The 20,053-nt window shown below is 45.9% G+C and overlaps 1 protein-coding gene across 1 annotated transcript; it reads left to right on the forward strand.

Moving 5' to 3' along the window:
• Nucleotides 1-1,194: 1,194 nt before the first annotated feature.
• LOC148773180 (testis-specific Y-encoded protein 3-like) lies at nt 1,195-4,479 on the forward strand. Its single transcript, XM_088834537.1, has 6 exons — nt 1,195-1,698; nt 2,335-2,412; nt 2,560-2,671; nt 2,771-2,916; nt 3,036-3,122; nt 4,381-4,479. The coding sequence occupies exons 1-6, from the start codon at nt 1,195-1,197 to the stop codon at nt 4,477-4,479; spliced, it is 1,026 nt and encodes a 341-aa protein (XP_088690663.1).
• Nucleotides 4,480-20,053: the final 15,574 nt, after the last annotated feature.

A 20,053-nucleotide genomic window follows, 5' to 3' on the forward strand; every position in this document is an offset into this window, starting at 1 on the left:
TCTGTTTCAGGAAAGATGGACCTCTCTACATTTCACATCTGAAGATCAGAATGAACATTTTCCTGGGAGAAATAAGGAAATCTATGCATTTCACATGAACCACTGGTTCTTCAGTCTCTGAAACACCTGTTTGCATTAGTGTCCCTGTGCATTGCACATGTGTGTGTACATGTGTGTGCTTGGGTCACCTGATTGTGTGTGTGTGCGTCCTAAGGTAGGTGCTCACTGTGAAAGAGCAGACATCCTAGGCGACAGAGCGTGAGCAGCTCTGTTCCTCTGGGAAGTGCATCCGCAGGCGCCCATCCTTAGCCACCCGGGTGCCTGCTTTAAGCCAGGGGCTGGCGGAAAGGGCAAGAGCTGACAGACCATAGGCCAGGGTCTCCACGGTGGTTTGGCCTGGGGCTGCGTTGTGGGGCCCAAACAGCGAGCCGAGGAAAGTGCTCTGCTTCTTCCTCAGACGACGGCTGCATTCCTAACACTGCTCAAGCCTAAGACCCAAGTTTAGGGATGGACTCGGCAGCAGGTGCACCACAGGTGAGGTCTGTGTAAGCCCACCGCATCCCCGCCCCCCACCTCGCCCCCACCCCACGCCCTGCCATGGCTTGCAGTATGGATCCGAGGCGAGCACCTCTGTCCCTGAGGTACCCAGGAACCCTGTCTCACTTCTGTGGATCTCTGAGCATATGGAGTCGCCCGCTGCTCCAGAGGCAATTTCAAGCTTGAGGATGGTCGCGGTGTCAGGTTCAGGGTCCCTTCCTTCGCCTCCAACTGGCCTGGCTCTCCCAGTCTCTGGTCAGGCACATCTGCACTGTTGAGCAGGCAAAAGGCTTGCGTGGACTGGTGCACAGAGTGCTGGCCCGACTTTGGCCCAGGGGTCACCTGGGGCCAGAGTGGCCAGAATTCCAAGGGGCGTGGCCCTGGAGCCAACGCCTTTAGACTCCATTTGATTGGTTCTGTCGTGAGGTCTGGAGGTCAGGGTGTAGAGTTCAGCCCCTTCCCGCTGCCATACTACGTGTGCGTGGTGGCTCACGGTTCTGCGCATGCGTGTCTCCCTTTCCCTGCTCACTGGCTGCGCACGAGTATCCTGTTGGTGGTACCGCATTGAGTGCGGCTGCCCGGTGGGCGCACTGTGCCGGAGTCTGCTGTGCTCTGGTGGCCACCTTCTTCACAGCTCCGGGCTCCGGCCAGAACACCATGGCGAGTGAGACGGGGCCAGAGGAAGGCGGCAGCACCCCCGGATCCTGGATCTTGGTTGTGAGTCCGGGTCTTCAGGAGGGAGGGGCCCTGGGGCCTGTCAGCCCAGTGCGGGCGGCAGAGGCCTTGCAGGCCCCAGGTGGTGCGCCAGGCGAGGAGGCCGCCCTCTTCTGGGTGGAGGCAGCGGAGGAAGGTGCGGTCCTGGAGGAGGGAGAGCTGGCGGGAATCGGGCAGGAGTTGCAGCTGCTGGTGTTAGACGTCATGGAGGAGCAGGAGCAGGTGTCCTCGGAGGAGCAGGGCCAGAAACATCCACGGCCTGGAGGCCCGAGCGACCAGCCTGCACTGGAGGCGCTGGCGGACCTGCAGGTGGAGCTGGAGCCGGTGAATAAGAGAGCGCAAAGGGCGCACGCTCGCCTGAAACATAAGAACTGTCAGAGGCCAAAGCTGCATCTAGAACACAGAAGCGCCATCATCCAGGGAATCTGTGGCTTCTGGGTCGAAGTTGTATCCCTTGGTGTGGTGGTTGTGAATTTTTTTTTTCTTTTGTTGTTTTCTTTAAACCTGGGATATTGCAGGAGCAGTTTTACAGATCTGGCAGTTCTGGTAGAAAGTTGTTTTTTTTTTTTGGATGATGGGTATTGGTTACCGTCCTGCATATCTGTTCCTGATATTAGATGTGATGTTCTTGCTGTCCTGACTAGCACAAATTGATACTTGGGCTTTACTTGCAGAGGTCCCAGTCAGAATCGTCATTAGCATTAGGGACTCCTCAGAGAAAAAGCTTGTCTGGAATCCAGGTCTTCTCCAAAAAGTTGAGTGAATTTGGGAGTGGGTTTGGGATGTGTAAGTGCTCATACTGGTTGTAGCTAGGAATGCTTGTTTTCCAGAAGTAAGCTACCTTGAAGGAGGCTGAGATGGAGCTTAGGGCCTTCCTGTTAGGAACAGAAGCTCCTTCTGGTAGTGCACTCATAGGCACAGCCTTGGGCCTTGTTCCGCGTTCATACAGTCTGCATCCACGGAAATGTGGCGAGTTCACTAGTAGCACGTTGAAGTCAGACAATGCCATTCTACTCTTTAGGCTAGCTTTGTTCTTCCAGCACATTTACCTCTAGCATCTAGAGGCTCCTTGACCTAAAGCAGTTTATGAACCACCCCCAGATGTCAGTTATGATGAGCAACCAGGATGAAGAGATGCTTCACTACATGACCAACTTGGAGGTCAGGCAGGGGACCCCGCTAACTGTGGAGGGGAGATGACTGGGGAGGGGAGAGGGCATGGTTTATCCCTGAATACGGGAAAGGACAGCTCTTCTGTAAAGAGGTTTCATACCCACTCCCCCTACCCCCAACACTTTGTCCTGGCAGGTGGAGGAATTCAGGCATCCCACTCATCACTGCAAGATCACATTGTCCTTTCGGAGGAATAGGTATTTCCAGAATGAAGTGATTGTTAAGGAGTATCTCATTAACGTCCCTGGTAAGAGGCAGCTCCCTGGATTTGGGGAGTGGGGGCAGAAGAGTGTAGGTTGAGTGGGAAAGTGAGCTAGGTCTTTCTCCCATACTCCTTTTCCTGCAGGATACCGAGCGTCTCATTCCACTCCGATTCAGTGGTCCCAGGGGTTTGAACGTAAGGCATACAGCCTCAGGCACCACGACAGCAGCGTTAACTTCTTCAATTGGTTCTTTGACCACAACTTCACAGGATCTGGCCGGATTGCTGAGGTTGGGTCCCACGTGGCCAGTGGGCCGAAATTGGTGATTTATGTTGGAGTTCTTGGCGGTGCACGGGAAGGCTCAGTGTCTGGCCAGCCCTGTGCCGACCTTGCTCATTTCCCTGGCAGATCATCATAAAGGATCTGTGGCCCAATCCTTTGCAGTACTATGTGAGGAGGAAGGCTCCACCGCGAGAGGTAGCGGGAGGACGAGAGGTGAGGCGCCCAGGGGCTGAGCACTGGCATAAGGGTTGTCCAGGAACTTGGGTCGTTTATTTCACTTGTGGAGAAAGTGAGACTCTGTGGAATCCAGCGTGACACCGTGCACGGGGAAATCAGCAAGAGACAGCAAGTGTGGAGAACTGTAGTGAAAGACAGGTTCTAACTAGAGAAGCCTGAGGTAGATGAAGTGGCCTGGTCAGGCCAAAGTCACTCCAATTTATATCTGAGTCAGCTGCACACATCTCTGAACTGTCATTCCTTGGCCAACAAGTCCAGCCTCAGGCTTCTCTTAAATTGGGGTCCACCTACTATTCCTCGTGAAGTCCCCTTTCCACCAGGTCTGTGAGTCTCCTTTGTACAAGGCTGTTCCCCCACTGACCCATCACTTGATTCCATTTTGGTCATCACGCTTTTTTTTTTTTTTTCCGTTGCATCTTTTTCACCTGCCACCCTCACTATGAGAAACTGACCACTGTGAAGGATTATGGAGAATAGTTTTTTATTTATTTTAACTGGAGCATAATTACTTTATAATGTGGTGACCGGTTTGGCCGTACCTTGGCCAACATGAATTACCCAGAGGTATACACGTGTCCCCCGAATGGTGAACCCACCACTCACCGCCCTCCCCTCCCTGTCTTTCTGGGTTGTCCCACAACATGACTTTAGTTGCCTTGCTTCACGCATCAAACTCACACTGGTCATCTATTGTTCAAAAGGTAATGTACATGTCTCAGGGCTGTTTTCTCACATTAACCCACCGTCCCCTTCTCCCACTGAGTCCCATGCCTGTTCTTTATATGTCTGTGTCTTATTTGCTGCCCTGCGTGTTGCATGTTCAGTATCACCTACATGGTGCTCAACTCCAGATATTTGTGTTAACATACAGTGTTTGTTTTTCTCTTTCTGACCCACTTCACTCCCTGTAATAGGCTCCACGTGCATTGCATCTCACTAGAACTGACTTTGATGCATTCCTTTTTAGAGCTGAGTCACAACACCATTGTGTATCGGTACCCCAACTTCCCTATCCCTTCATCTGCCGATGGGACATATAGGTTGCTTCCATGTCCTAGGTATTGTAATAGTTCTACGGGGAAGAATGGGGTACATGTCTTTTAGTATGTGCTTAGAGGACATGTAAAAATTCACAGACTCTGTCTCCTGGGAACTGACTTGAAAGAGTAAAGTTGTCTTTAGTGTTCTCAGAGAGGGTAGGTTTTCATATCTGTGTCTCTGTCTTTTTTGAAAGGAACCGCCCCTGCTCGCGCCCCTGCTCGACTTTGAGACGTTTATGAGGCAGTGTCCCCATTTCCCTAAAATAGAAAACCTAAGAAGCTGCTTCATGTGAAGATCAATGGCCATCAGAGTTCTCTTGGACGGGAAAGTAGTGAAGAGTGGTCTGGTGGTGAAACGGATCGAGAGGGAGACACAAGTAAACCTGAAATAATGCCGAAGGACAAATAAAAAGCGTCAACTGTATGCGTCTGCGTATTGTTTGGGGAGGGCCTCAGGACAAAAACTTCAGCTGCATATAGAATTCTCAGTTTACCGTGTGGGAAGTACCAGTCCATGGAGAGTTGTAGAGGTGGTTAAGTCGTATGTGGGGGTTGTGTCAGGAGACACAGTTCTTCCTGTGGGGTGGGGCTTGGGGAGGATGGAGAAAGAAGATGAGGGGCCCATTAACTGTGGGTCTGGCAGTTTTACAAGGGAAATGTGGATGTCCACGCACAGGGTCAGGTGAACAAGGGCCAGAGAGTGAAAAGCTGGAACGCAATTTTGTTGGAAGGTGGTGCCCCAGGTATCTTCTCTGTTGCACAGCATCAGACATTTTAAGAGTACAGAACAAGGAAAAAGCCTTAACATTCAACTCACTATGAAGCAAGAAGGCATTGCAAAGAACTTACAGACAAGAAAAGTTTAGGACAGGGTCCCCCAGTGCCTAATATTTCCTGCCAGTGCTTCAGTACCAGGGGTGGCTTTAGCTCTAACTTGTGCTGGAGTGAAGAGTGCAGAGATAGTCACAGGTCGGTGAGTAAAAGTGAACTGTGGATGGTTGACTTGCTGGTCAGTCTCTGGAAACTTGCCATGACTTGTGTCCCAGTCTCTTCAGGGCTTTCACTTAGGCCCTAGGGTCTAGGTGCTTTTAGATTTGACTGCACACTAGGATGTGTTGTGTAAGGTTTTCTTCCACTGAATATCAATGTGTGTGAGACTTGGCGGGTTTCTGATGAATTCATGAGCATTCTGTCTCAGTCACCCTGAGCTGCATTTGCTTCCTGTTCCCTGGATGTGTTCATGTTTTCCTCTGTTTAGAATGAAGACCGGGCATCTCCATTGTGTCTGCCCATGAATGTGAGTTGATGTTCCTTCCTGCGGGTCTGCCTTTGCCTCCTTCTTTCATGATGCACCCATGCTTGTGCTGTTACGCACAGCTCTGCTGCCATAGCTCTCTGAGTTCTTACACTGCCCTGTTCAACACTCCTGCATTGTGTTGCTCGTATGCCCTCTTTTTTTTTATTTTTTTAATTTGTGTATCTTGTTAGATTGCATGTGAATTTGACCCTTTCTTTCACTCCTGGATCAAATGCTTCCAGCATCTTGAATTGTGACTTTTTTAAAGAGTTCCGTGATATCTCTGCTCAACAAGAAATGCGTTATCGCAGGAATAGTTAACAGTGACCCACATTTGGAAACAAGAATGCCTACACACTTAGAGTTATGCCCAACGGGCAAGAATATCACTCGCTGAAGTGAGAGTATTAGTTAGGATCACAGAGGGCAAAGATGTTGCAGGAATGCTTCTGTCAGGAAAGATTTAGGGTTGACTGGTTAAGTGTTCTAAAAAACACTAATGCAGGATTGAAATACGTTGACTTTTACCCCCATCCATGTATTCTTGCGTTGACCATTACAGTTATGATGAAACTGACATTACCCATGCAGAATTTCTTCATGACTTTAAGTGAATTATCACCCAGGTGGTAAGAATTGGGGCTTGCCTTTCTGTAAAGAGAAAGTTGTTAAAGAATTGTTGTCCTCAGTGACCCAGGGAAAAGGGGTGCATGATCAATTTCCAGTTCAAAACCCGTTGCTATTTCTGTGTTGTTTCTGGAAGTAAAGCACAGGGAATGGAATCACGCCAACCTGATTGGCACTGTGAGCCGGTCCAAGGCGATAGGATTAGGGAACGCAGGCACACGTCACTCGACTGTCCACAGTGAGGACTTCCAACCCTGCCAGCCTCTTTGCATGTCAGTCCCCCTCATGAGCAAATCCCATTCACCTTCCAGGATATATCGTGGAAGTAGACGAGGACACTGACTTGATCAACTAGAGAGTGAAGCAGATAACTGGGACTAAAAAAGAGGGGTGCTTACCAAAGTCCATTATACTGCACAAGTAAGCCAAGAGTCGCGCATGTGTGCAAGTTTCTTTTCAGACTTAGGAGTGTGTGTGTATGTGTGCGTGCACACGCATGTGCGCTGGCAAAAATGGGTGTGTGAGCTCTCTGAACTGGCCTGGCTGGGGGATGGAAGAATGGACACTGGAAACGTGAAAGAGCTTGTGTAAGGTACAAAGACCTTGGGGCATCAGAAGCACTGACGTGATGGAAAAAAGCCCAGGGATCTCTCCGACAGAGCAAGATGTAAGTGTAAACGTGGATCCCTGAGCAGAAAGGAGAGACAGGAAAAAAGCACCCGGGGGCAGTCAGGAAGGATGTGAAGGGGCAGAGAACGAGAATGGGCCAGATTCCCAGGCACAGACGAGGGGCTACACACAGCCCCTAGGACACGCGGCTACAGAGGGTTTTCTGTCCTCAAGTGCAGGAGCATTCTTTCCCTGACATGACCAGCCACGTGAACCCAGCTTGCCCTCTTCTGTAAGGCTTGCAAGACGGATGGCACTGTAGCATCAGCAGCTGCTACGTGCATAGTTTGCCAGTTTGAAACATCACTCCATAAAAGGGTGTCTTAGGATGATCCTCTCACCCCCTCCCAGTCCCACAGGCCTGGGCTGATGGGGTTAGCTGGCGTGTGTTCTCTCACCTGGAGGCTGGATGAGAACAGAACTAGTTTGAAAGGACCTCTGTACAATGAATGTTCAGACTTCAATTCCTCTGGCACTGGTGAGTCATGTCCTTAGCATCTCTGTATTAAGAGATGCTTCATCTCTAAATCTCTCTACAGAGAGAATTCCATGTTTGTGTCACTTTTTGACATGTGGGCAAAAGTGTTCTACGTGCAGCACGGAACTCGGTATTTCACATATGAATCCATGCATGAAGTTTTCATGAATGACATATGCAATTCTCTACATTTCACCTGTGAAAATCTCACCACAAACGTTCCAAAATGAAAATGGAATTCTCTACATTTTATATGAAAATATACGCACATACTATTTTCCTACGTGAAATTTGGAATTCTGCGTATTTCACATACGAAAAACTGGGTGCTGAGTTTTCCACATGAAATCTGGAGTTTTGTCTATTTCACTTATGAACATCAGGCCACTGATTTTAATACACAAAATGTGGAATTTTGATGATTTCATATATGCAATTCGGGGCACTGATTTTCCTCTGTTGAGGACGGATTTCTCTGTATTTCACATAAGAAAATCTTGGCAGAGACTTACTCCATGAGATACTGAACTTTTTATATTTCATTTAGGAAACTCTGAGCCATGATTTTCCTACATGAAATACGGATTTCTCCGCTTTGGCATTTGAAACTCTAGGCACAGAGCTTTTTCCCATGAAATATGAAATTCTTGTATTGCACACTGAATTGGGAATAAACAAGGTAACATGAAATATGGAATTTTTCATATTTCTCATTTGAAAATCTGTGTGCTGACTTTCCTTCACGAAGTACAGAATGCCGTATATTTAACAATTGAAAGACTTGGCATCAATGTTCCTACAAGAAATATGGAATTTTCTATTTCCTACATAAAGTGATTTTCATGCTAGAGGTGTGAAAGTCTCTATACTGCACCCAAGAAAATTTGTTAGAAGAAAAGTTGTTAATTCTTGGGTGGGAGCAGGACTCATGGACACCCTGCCCTGGCATGCCCTCCACCTCTTGGCAGAATATCCAGCCATCGCCCCAGAAACTCAGTCCTCTGAGTTTCAAGTCAGTGTTTTTCAAGAATAAATAGTCGAGCCTTTCTGCACTCCCCAGGGAGGGGCTACAGGTGGCTACTGATCCCAGAGCTGATTCCTTCATCTCCCAGAGGCTCTGGGATAAACCCGCCCACCCCTGCTCTGTGTAGCACAGTCTCTCCTTTGTGCCGTCCCTGCAATACCAAGGGAACTTGCCCAGCGGGTCCGATGTGGTAGATCAGGAAGTCCTACAGGTGCGTGGGGAGGTCGTGCCTGATCTCTCCTTCTCCAGAGATCCAGACGAGTTTGAAAATGAAGAACAAGTCACTTTCGAAAAGGAGGAATGTTATGGTGAATCGATGCTCCAGCACCCAAGTTCACTGCCACTCAACCAAGGTCACAGCCTGGTCTAAAGGCACACAGATGCCCTCTGTGCCTGCCCAGCGCCTCCCTCCCGGAGACTTCAGTGCTCAGACCGCTGGATAGGAAGTGGTCTGAGGCTGCTCTTCCACAGATACTTAAAGGTAAGCGGAAAAGTGGTTGATAGAAATTAAAGTGAAAACGTCATCTAGCAAGATGAGAACCTTGACAGGAGAGAGGAAGGAGCATGTGGCAAACAGCTTCGGTTCTTGGGGCATACGATTCTCCTTAGTAAAAACATTTGCATTGCAAAACTTATGAACATTCCCTCTTATAATTTGTCTTCCCAGGGACATGGTCATTGTATTGTAATCTGTCAAAATCCACTGAGTTTCATTAGAAATATGAATTTTTGCAACATATGCAAAAGAATTCTAGCCTAATGAGGCTAGAAATAGGCTAGTCATAACAGTGGTTTGAAATACTACTTCAAGATATAAAACTTAAATTTCAGGACAAAGTGTTCTATTATTTTTTTATAAAGCATCATGAAATATCCAAAATATCTTCCCTTACTGTGTTGATTGAAAAAAAAAAAAAAAACCACTCCTCTAAAATTTTGGTTACTTGATAAAATAATGAGTTAAATATGAAGAAAAAAAAAAAAAAAACCCAGAGTAAGAGGCCTTGCATACAGCAAGCTATGTAATCATTTCCGTTTGACATTAGTCATAGTGGTGGTCGCTCAAATAAGAAATACCTTGTATTTATCCAAACACCCAATAAAGCAAAATTCTCAGGTGGAAAAAAAATAAAAACATGGGTTCTGGAAAAGAGGAGCCCTGATGAGATAAAGCTGCATTGCCCCATTCTGGTCAGGTTAAGAATATGCTCAGTGACCAGCACAGTGAGTAATCCTTACTAAATGGCTCTCTGTCCTTTTGATTAGATGCTGTCTGCTCCCTTTCACTAGTTGGGGGTATTTTATTTCTCTTTAGCCCCGATCACCACCACAAGGGAGGGGCTGAGGAAAAAGCGACAGCAATATCTCTGAGTAATAAACCCGCTGGCATCTCTCATGGGAAAGAAGAAGGATTCCATAATTTCACTTTCCAGTACTCAGGGCGAGATGGTCCCAGCATATGCAGGTCTTCCTGGCCAGCATCCACTGCATCAGATCCCCTGGGAGGCTCCCTTGTGGTGCAGGGGTGGTGGGGAGGAGAGTCTGTGCACACAGAACAGCAGTGGGCAGGTTAGCCTAAGTGCCTCTGGGAGACACAGGTGGTCAGCTCTGGGAACAGAGTCATGCAAGCAGGTTATTAGAAGAGCCACATCTTATTCTGCACCCAGAAAACATTTTTTTAGTAACCTTCTCAAGATCTCAGAAGTTAGGATGTTAAATACCATGATATCAAGCTAGTGGGCGAACAAGTTAATTACTCACAATCTGTATGTTTATTGTGTTTATTCATTTTCTTGGTCATGCTGCACACCTTAGGGGATCTTAATCTCCCAGCCAAGAGACTGAACCCACACCCTCAGCAGCGGAAGCACGGACTCCTAGCCACCACTGGACTAACAGGGAATTCCTCATCTTCTTAAATCTGAGTCATTTGGTAAAGAACAGAGCAGAGACTGTGATCACCCCATTCCCACCACCTCCAACTCACCACTTGCTGATATTACGACTTATTTGCTTCCAATCTTGTACACACTCACAAATGTCTCTGACAAATGACCCATGTGAAGGTGTGTGTCTGTGGGTGTGGGTGTGGGTGTGTGGGGTTGTGTGTGTTTATGGGCACATTGGCAAGAGCTTGAAGATATCTGATGAAGAGCTTCTGTCAGCTGGTTGGTGTCTCTGTGATTGTCCATCCAACCTCCTCTGGAGGGAATGCCAGAATTTGCAGCTGAGCCCTTTCAGATTAAGTCACCCCAGTCAGTTTCCTTCTGGGCTGCCTGCCCCAGTGGTGACATTTGCTTTCGGATTTGAGGCATCACTCAAGGCATCTCTGTGGATCCTGCAGGGATTTTGTTGTCCCCAGTTTGATATTCAAGCGGAGCCTGAAGCACAGGAGAGAATGACCCAGTGCTTCCCATTTCCAAATTCTCTCTTCTCTGTCGCAGCCCTGGTGTTAAACTGGGGATACCGAAGGTACAGTTCCAAGTGTTGTTTCATTCCTAGTGCATCATATCTCTACCCTTAAACTCATCGCAGAAAATCCAGAAACAACAAAATAATAGAAAAAGAAGAAATGTCAGCCAAACCCACCCATTGAGAGGCCCTGGTACCATGCTGAGCTGCTCCCCACCCAGGCTTTTCCTCTCTGAAAAGACCTTCACTTTTGAAGTTTTGGGTCTACACATTTCCTTGTGATGTCGAGTGATTTTGCAGAGCTATACCAGGGGCTTCCCCGGGGCTTCCCCAGTGGCTCAGAGGTTAAAGCGTCTGCCTCCATTGCGGTAGACCCGGGTTCAATCCCTGGGTCGGGAAGATCCCCTGGCAAAGGAAATGGTAACCCACTCCAGTATTCTTGCCTGGAGAATCCCACGGACAGAGAAGCCTGGTAGGCTACAGTCCACGGGGTTGCATAGAGTCGGACACGACTGAGCGACGGAATGGAACGGATACCAGGCTTCTGGTGGAGGGAGAGAAAATGGTGTTCCAGGAAAGCTGGGGTTTTCATTCTTATGCTCCAGCTGCGATCAATGACAAATTCCCCACTATTCCCCCTTCAGGTTCCCAGCTGCCGCTCATGTCATTAACTTCCCATGACACTCTGACGTGTTCCCAGGGCATGCTTCACGCTGATAGAGGGTGATATATGCAAAGTACTCTGTACATATGCAATCGACTCGGCCTGATTAGTAGTAGTAGTATTTATTCTTTTGCTTCAGTACTGTGAACAGACTTTCTCTCGTTGGGGCAAGCAGGGGCTACTTGCCAAGTAGCAAGAGTACCAAAAGCCCACGGTATTTTCTTCCAGAATCTTCTCTTGGGATGAACCAAAGGCAACCACTTTTTGGAATTGCCTTCCAGCTTCAAAGTCCAAAGTGGGAAGCAGAGAGGCTTCCCTTGGCTTGGCCACTCACTGCATGCAGGGAACAGGATGACTGCCCCTCAAAAATCTAGACATGTTCTTTGATACCAGAAGCAAGAGGATGGAGCCTGACTGGGCACGAGCACAGGAAGCCACCGTTGATCAGGAAGTGAATGAAAGCCCTGATCCTGCTACCCCCAGAATGCAGATTCAGCACCATCACGCATTCAGAGACATAGTGAAACACAGCCCTAATCCCACCCATGGTCTCCTGGTGAAAAGTGCCCTCCTCCCCACAGTAAGAAAGTCTCTTCTCCATCCCGCAGCCATCTTCCTCCTCCCCAGCACCTACAACTTCTCCCCTATGGCTTCCACAGTTCCACCCCAGGAGCCAGCCTGTGCCATGATTTCGGTGTGCACAGCGGCTGTGGACTGGATGAGCAAGCTGGCCCTCCGCTACCACTGGGTGAATGGGATGACAACACCTACAAGAACAATGTTGGCAGTGAGTGGGCCGGGGAGAGGGCCACCCATGGTGGTTGAAGGGTCTGCCTGCCTGGACTCCAGGCGCACCCTGGACCAAGGGAAAGTCATCAAGAATGGATGCTGTCACTCATATCCCAGCGGCTCGGTGCCAGGTTCCAAGAGGCTTACAAATCCTAGCTCACTCAGTGCCGCCCTCATTGACACCCTCTGGGAGAGGCTCTCATCATCTCCACTTTGGTTCTGGGGAAGCTGAGGGACAGATGACTTGTCTTTCCCATCCACGATTTATGCCTCCAACCCCACCGAGGTGTTCCACATGTGGTCCAACATCAGGGTCACCTGCAGGCTCTTTAGAAATGCAGAGTCTCTGGTCCCCACCTCAGACCTGTCAGATCCACAGCTCTGGGGTGGGCCTGGCCCTCTGCATCTTAACTGGCCCTCCAGGTGACTCTGATGCTTGTTGAACATTTGAGGACCACAGGCTTCAGCCCTGACTACTCCGACTGTGTTCCCTGGTACAGCCACATGAGCATCACCTGGGAGCTTGTTAGAAATGGGACTCCAGGCCCTTGCCAAGGCAATGGAGTCAGGTCTGTGTCTTTAACAAGATTCCCAGGTGATTTCTGAAAACACTGGTTCACAAGCTTGGCTCGTATTGGAGTCCCCTGAGGATCTGCTCTTTGTGGCTTAGCTGCTGCTTGGCATTGGGACTTACTGAGTTCCCTGGGTGATTCTACTGTGCAGCCAAATCATGAAAGCCACCAGCTTCATTGTCAGGACAGCATTGGTTTATCACACTGAGCAAGAAACCTGGAAGGTGCTGGCGGCTGGGTTGATTCACCAATGGCCAGGCCCTTGATCACTATTTCTGGAATTCTCTAGGCCTTTGCCTCTTTTCAGGTGAGGCTGCTTCTACCCCACGAGGCACGTGGGGATGTTTCTGATTATCACTATGTCTCTTAACAGCTACTGGCTGGTAAAGGAATAGCCATTTCTTTTCATGGTGCCTCAAATCACTCCTAGGAATCGCTGTTCACCTCTTAGCATTCAAGACCACCTCCCTAAACTCCGAAACAACATTATGGGATCCAGACTCGGTTCAGAAGATCTGTGACTAAATGTAGAAGACTGAGCCTCATATAGGACACCCATGTTCTGCTTCTGGGGATTCTAGGCCCACATCCGCGGTCTACAGGGCTACTGTTAAGAACCAGAACTTGTGTTAGGGAACCAGTTTATTTCCAGACATCTCAAGGAACACGTCAGGGATCTCAGACCCTCAGTGGCCAGGTGAGAAGATTCCAGAAGCAATTTACGATTTTCCAGATCCACTTCAGAGAAGCATAAACCCACTTCAGGGGAATCAAACACCTCTCCAGTAACCTCCAAGTTACCTCGTGGTACACTGGACAGTCTACTAGTTCTAGAATCCTATATAACTTCTGGCGATATCATCCCGATTTAGGAACCTTGTGCTTTGTGCTCTGTTTCTCAGTTGTGTTTGACTCTTTTTGATACCATGAACTGTAGCCCATCAGGCTTCTCTGTCCTTGGAATTTCCCAGAGAAGAATATTTGGGTGGGTTTTCACTTCCTGCTTCAAGGGGATCTTCCCAACCCAAGAATCAAACCTGTATCCCATGTCTCCTTTATTGCAAGCAAAGTCTTTACCTGTGAAGCCGTGGGTGGAGCCCTTTAACTCTGAACTGACTTTCGTTGAAACCCACTTCAGTTCAGCCCTACATGCTTAGTTGCTCAGTTGTGTCTGACTCTTCACGACCCCATGGACTGTAGTCCACCAGACTTCTCTGTCCATAGAGATTCTCCAGGCAAGAATACTGCAGTGTGTTGCCATGCCCTCTTCCAGGGGATCTTAACAACACAGGAATCAAACTCGGTCTCCCACATTGCAGGTGGATTCTTTACAATCTGAGCCTCCAGGAAAGCCAAAGAATGCCAGAGTGGGTATCCTATCTCTTCTCCAAGGGATTTTCCCAACCCAGGAATTGAGCCAAGGCTTCCTGCATTGCAAGTGAATTCTTTACCGGCTGAGCTACTAGGGCAACCCTATTTAAGAAACCATGAGCCCACTGCAATGAACCCAGATTCAACCTGAGATTCCTAGACTCACTTTAGGAAAATGTGAATCATCATCATATTATCGTCCTCAAAATAGTAGCTGTATCATCGGTTGAGCATGTTTTGGACTAATAACTGTTGATGAAAAGTCTTCTTAGGAATGAAATTAAAATGACAATTACTTAAGGTCAAAAAGTAATATATAACCAACAACTGAGCTTAAAGTGAAACTTATACATGGTTGTCATAAATATGACTCATTAGGAATTACCTAGGGCTCATTAAAATGGTTGTCCAAAGGATTCATATTTTAGAGTTCATATGACCTGTTGTGATGGAAGTAGTATACCATCCATTTTGGAAGATGAAAGTTCCCAGGTTTTTGACTGCATGACAATCAGAAGTTCCAAGTAAAGTTTGCATTATAGTTAGGACCATCTCAGTATACTATATTCACACAACAAGACAAGGAACATGTGGTTTTGTGGCAGAGTGAGCTCCGGGAGTTGTTGATGGACTGGGAGGCCTGGCGTGCTGTGATTCATGGGGTCACAAAGAGTCGGACACGACTGAGCGACTGAACTGAACTCAACTGAGTATAACTGAAAACAGTAAGATGCCTGAAAAACCTTTTGGTTATGTTACAATGGAAGTATACATTACTCATTCTGAAAATCACTGAGGTTCATGGAGGTTCCTTTTGATATCCAGAGAGGAATTTAAAGCTAGCCCATACTAAGTTTCAAGACAAATGATGCCCTTTATTCAGTATAGGAATTTCAAGAAACTGCAGTTTTCCAAAGGAAAGTGAATAGAAAAATCAAATGAAGGAGTCAGGTACATTTGGACAATTCCTCTGTCCTTGGAGGGACAGAGGAATTCTTACAGGGGAAATGGTTCATGTGTAGAGGAAGACAAAGAGGTAACATACCAAGAGGGAATGAAAGAAAGGAAGAGGGATAAATTTAGAGACTGGGACTGACATATAAACACTACTCTCTCTCTCTCTCTCTCTCTATATATATATATATATATATATATATATACACACACACACACATACATACATATATATATATATATATATAAAACTCATAAGGACTTACTAGTATCTGTTACAAGGAACTCTGTTCAGTACTCTGTCATGGCTTATATGGGAAAATGATCTAATGAAGAGCAGATAGGTGTATATGTGTAAGTGATTCACATTGCTGTACACCTGAAGTTAACATAACATTGTTATCAAATACACTTCGATAAAAATAAGTTTTTAAACAGCTAATATAACGTAAGGCTTGCAGTAGAGAGCTACTGTTGTAATGGTGAAAGTTTTAAGGACAGCAGAAGTGATGGTGGAGTGGATAGAGATGAAAATTCAGCAAAGAAAGACCAAATAAATGGCAAGGACAGAAAGACAAGGAATTTCTCAGACTGGGGGTCTTGTTCTGATATCTTAGGTAGAAGCTGACCATCTCTCCTGATGTCGTCTGCTCAGGCCCAAGTTCCTGGGAAATAGGAACAGCCTATAAAGAACTATCGATCTCATAGTCCTGTCTGCCCTTGGGCACTGAAGAGAGTTCCTCAGTTTAACTCCCCAAGTAGGGTGAAGGAGTTGTATTCAAGAGTAGTATGTATACACTTTCAATTGAGAGATGCAAATCCTGGGTTAGAACCCTTAGCTTTTCTCAGCATTTCTAGGAGGATAAAGATTTGTATTTGCTGTTGATGAATGAAAATTTGAACACACTTGATGTTTAATGATATTTAGAAATTATTATTAATATACTCGTATGTCTGTTTTCTAGTAATGTGATGGCCTACTCTTTCTTGTCCATTGTCCACTGGAAGAGGACAAAGGATGTCAAAACTCATTTGTGTCATAGCACTCAAAAGTGGAAAAACAAACTGAGACACTGGTAAGAAGTTTATTTAAAAAGAGAATTAAATAGAAGAACATTTCCATCTCAGAATCTGCAAATATTTTAAAATAAAAAAGAATTCTTAAAGTAAGTTTTTTTTTTTTTTTTTAAGACTATGGAATGAGCATAATCATTCCATAATGATTATGGAGTGATTTTCCTAGCCTAGGAGAAACTAGGCAGAAGCTTATGGGGGCACAAGCAAATGGGTGAGCAGGAAGTAAAATATCATCTTTCTAAGAGAAAATTTCTCTTTCTGCCAACTTATTCTCAGTATAAGCTGTTAGGAAGTATGTTCTACCTTAGTATGTTACTGCTTGCTACAAGTTGAGAACAGGTCAAAATTTAGGGCATTCCCATCCCTTTTAGAATTTTCCAGAGTTTGTTGTGGTCCATACTGTTGAAGGCTTTGGCATAGTCAATAAAGCAGAACTAGATGTTTTTCTGGAACTCTCTTGTTTTTTCTATGATTTTCGTAATTTGACCTCCTGTTCTACTGCCTTTTCTAAATCCAGCTTGGACATCTGGAAATGCATGGTTCATGTACTGTTGAAGCCTGGCTTGAAGAATTTTGAGCATTACTTTACTAGTGTACCTTTCTTTGGATTGGAATGAAAACCGGACCTCTTTCAATCCTGTGGCCAATGCTGAGTTTTCAAAATTTGCTGCAATATGTGTGATTCACAGGAAAACAGCAATAACAAAATGAAACAGCTAGCATCACAAATATCCATTCATCCAAGAGTGGTAGAAGGAAGGAAGGGGACAAGGGAGTGGGGAATGACACAGGGAGAAAGGGGATTCAGATCAGTGCCTGCCCAGGGCTGGCAAATGCTAGAAAAGAGTTGAGAAAAATCAGTGGTCCTTCCAGACCCTCAAGTGTTTAAGGTCCATGCTGGTGTCAGGAAGATTCTGCCTTACATGCACCTAACACAGAAATCTGGATTCCTCACATTTCTCAGAGAGAATGGAACATGGCTAGAGCCCTCAAAGGGGAGAACCAGTCAACACTATATTACTTATTTATAACAGCTTACTAAGAAATTCTAAGTATTTTTGTAAATGGGGAAGTATTATAAAGATTAGTAGACATCAGTATTAAAATAAGACATAAACACTGAAAATGGAGCTACAGTATTGCTTTTCTAAAAGTAGTAAAATCTAGTATACTTCCAAATATAAATATACAAGTATATTACAATTTATATATGTATGAATATATACATATGTCAATATTTATGTATCTATGAGCGTGTATGTATGTATATTATATATGGGTATATAAACTATGTGGATAAATTCTAGGGAAAGCCTTGGAAAATAAGTTTTAGTTCTGTCTTGCATTAAGTGTATTTTCTTCTATTACATATGATTTTGCATGTTAATTCCTAGAGAGAAGAATTTTATATTAGGGAAAATAATTTACAATTTATAAACTTTATAATTTTATAAATTTTATAATTTATAAAATAATTTATCAATTTTAAAAGGTTACAATTTTTCCAGTTTTTTCGGGTATAGACATGCATTAGCTGAAAGAGTATTTATTACACAGAAGCTGAGGTGACAGAAATTGCAGAAATTTTCCTTAGTGGATCTCTTCATTTTGTTAATTTTTGAATTTTCAGTGAAAAGCATTACCTGTATTTGCTTACTGAGAAAATTCCAAATGTGTTTACTTCAAAGACACTAAGATTTTGACTCCTAAATGTTTTGAGTATTTTCCTTATGTTTTCTTAATTTTATTATTACTTTTGTTTTGTATGAAGAAAAAAGAAAATCACATGCAACTAAAGAATATGCCAGGCAAGCGTGATCATATTGGCGACATTTGAGACGGCAATAAATTATGAAAAACATGTGATGGTGAAAGTTATCTTCTGTATTTTATAGTAATTAAGTTAAGGCGAGTGGTAAATCTATTCATTAAAAAAGAAACGTAGAACACTTGGCTCTTCTTCTTTTATTATTATTTTTTAGACTTTCCCTCAAAGGTCTCCATTTACCCCTCCCCCGCCTCTGTATTCTCTTCCTGTCCTACTTTCCCTGAGGCTCAGCTCGCTATACATCCGGGTTTCTTACGCTCGTCTCCTGGCGCCATACATCCGGTTCCTTATGCTCTTGACGGAAGAGGCACGGCCGCCTTCAACAGTAGTTTAGCTAGCGGTCAGCTGAGGAAGGTTGCTGTTGCGTGTTCGCAAGAACGAGGCGAAAAAAGGTACGGAGTTGCACATTTTAAGATTGGAAAACAGATTTAGACCCTACGAGAACATGTTTATAGTTATAGCGTCCGTGTTTACTGGAGAAAAATGGTAACTCAGACTGATTTTTTCCTGTCAGGCCTTTTCCTGTAAGAACTAATAACTGAGTGAAGTGTGTGTGTGTGTGTGTGTGTGTGTACCTTCTCCTGAAAAGTCTTATCAGTTTAATTCTTGAAAAGTATCTTTAATTTTTATTCCTTGGAGAATCAGTGCCTGAAGTAGCCATGGAAAGCCAGTGAAGGTGGAGAGTCCTTTTGTCTGAATGGAGGGCTGGGGGATGGACGGGAGGGTGGGGGTGGGCAAAGAAGGGGGTTTGAAACGTCTGGATGTTGGCCGTGGGAAGATATACTGGGCATATACTCCTTCCCTGGGACTGAGAAAGCTGCTTTTGCTTTCTTTAATTTGGTATATAACGCTGGGCTTTTCTCCATCCGCTTATGGCTACTAGTGCGGAATCTTGGCTGCTTTTGGTGTGTAATTCGTTTTTTTTCCGTTGGTTTGGGGCTGCTAGTCACGTGGAATGTTGCTTTGGTTTCTCGTGCAATGTTGCTTTGGTTTGCAGATCGGCTTTTTTCCGTTGGTTTCGGGCTGCTAAGCGCGTGGAATATTACTTTCGTTTCTCGCCTAGTGTTACTTTGGTGTGTTCTTGTTTTTTCTCGCGTAGTGTTCCTTTGGTGTGTAATGCGGCTCTTGTTTTTACTCGCATAGTGTTTCTTTGGTGTGTGATGCGGCTTTTTTCCGTTGGTTTGGGACTGCTGCTGCTGCTGCTAAGTCACTTCGGTCGTGTCCGACTCTGTGTGACCCCACAGACGGAAGCCCACCAGGGAAGTCCCCCGTCCCTGGGATTCTCCAGGGAAGAACACTGGAGTGGGTTGCCATTTCCTTCTCCAATGTGTGAAAGTGAAAAGTAGAAATGAACTCGCTAGAAGGCAATGGCAAGCCACTCCAGTACCCTTGCCTAGAAAATCCCATGGATGGAGGAGCCTGGTAGGCTGCAGTCCGTGGGGTCGCTAAGGGTCGGACACGACTGAGCGACTTCACTTTCACTTTTCACTTTCACACATTGGAGAAGGAAATGGCAACCCCCTCCAGTGTTCTTGCCTGGAGAATCCCAGGGACGGGGGAGCCTGGTGGGCTTCCGTCTGTGGGGTCACACAGAGTTGGACACGACTGAACTGACTTAGCAGCAGCAGCAGCAGTCATGTGGAAGTTTGCTTTGGTTGCTGGCGAAATATTGCCTTGGTGCGGCTTTTTTTCTCTCCACTTGGGGCCGTTAGTCTTGCAGAATGTTGCTTTGGTGAATAATGCGGCTTTTTTTCGGTTGCCTTGGGCCTGTTGGGCGAATTGCCTCTTTGGTGTGTAATACGTGTTTTTTCTCTTCGCTGGGGTCTGCTAATCGTGCAGAAGGTTGCTCTGGTGTGTAATTCGGCTTTTTTACATTGGCTTGGGGCTGGTCGTTGTGTGGAATGCGGCTTTGGTGGGTAACGCGACTTTTCTCCCTCCGCTTGGGGCTGCTGCTGCTGCTGCTGCTAAGTCGCTTCAGTCGTGTCCGACTCTGAACGACTCATAGACGGCAGCCCACCAGACTCTGCCATCCCTGAGATTCTCCAGGCAAGAACAATGGAGTGGGTTGCCATTTCCTTCTCCGGGCTGAATGTTGCACTGGTGTG

This window comes from Moschus berezovskii, chromosome Y (assembly GCF_049115385.1).
Source record: "Moschus berezovskii isolate FMDL1 chromosome Y, NW_MosBer_1.0, whole genome shotgun sequence".
NCBI lineage: Eukaryota > Metazoa > Chordata > Mammalia > Artiodactyla > Moschidae > Moschus > Moschus berezovskii.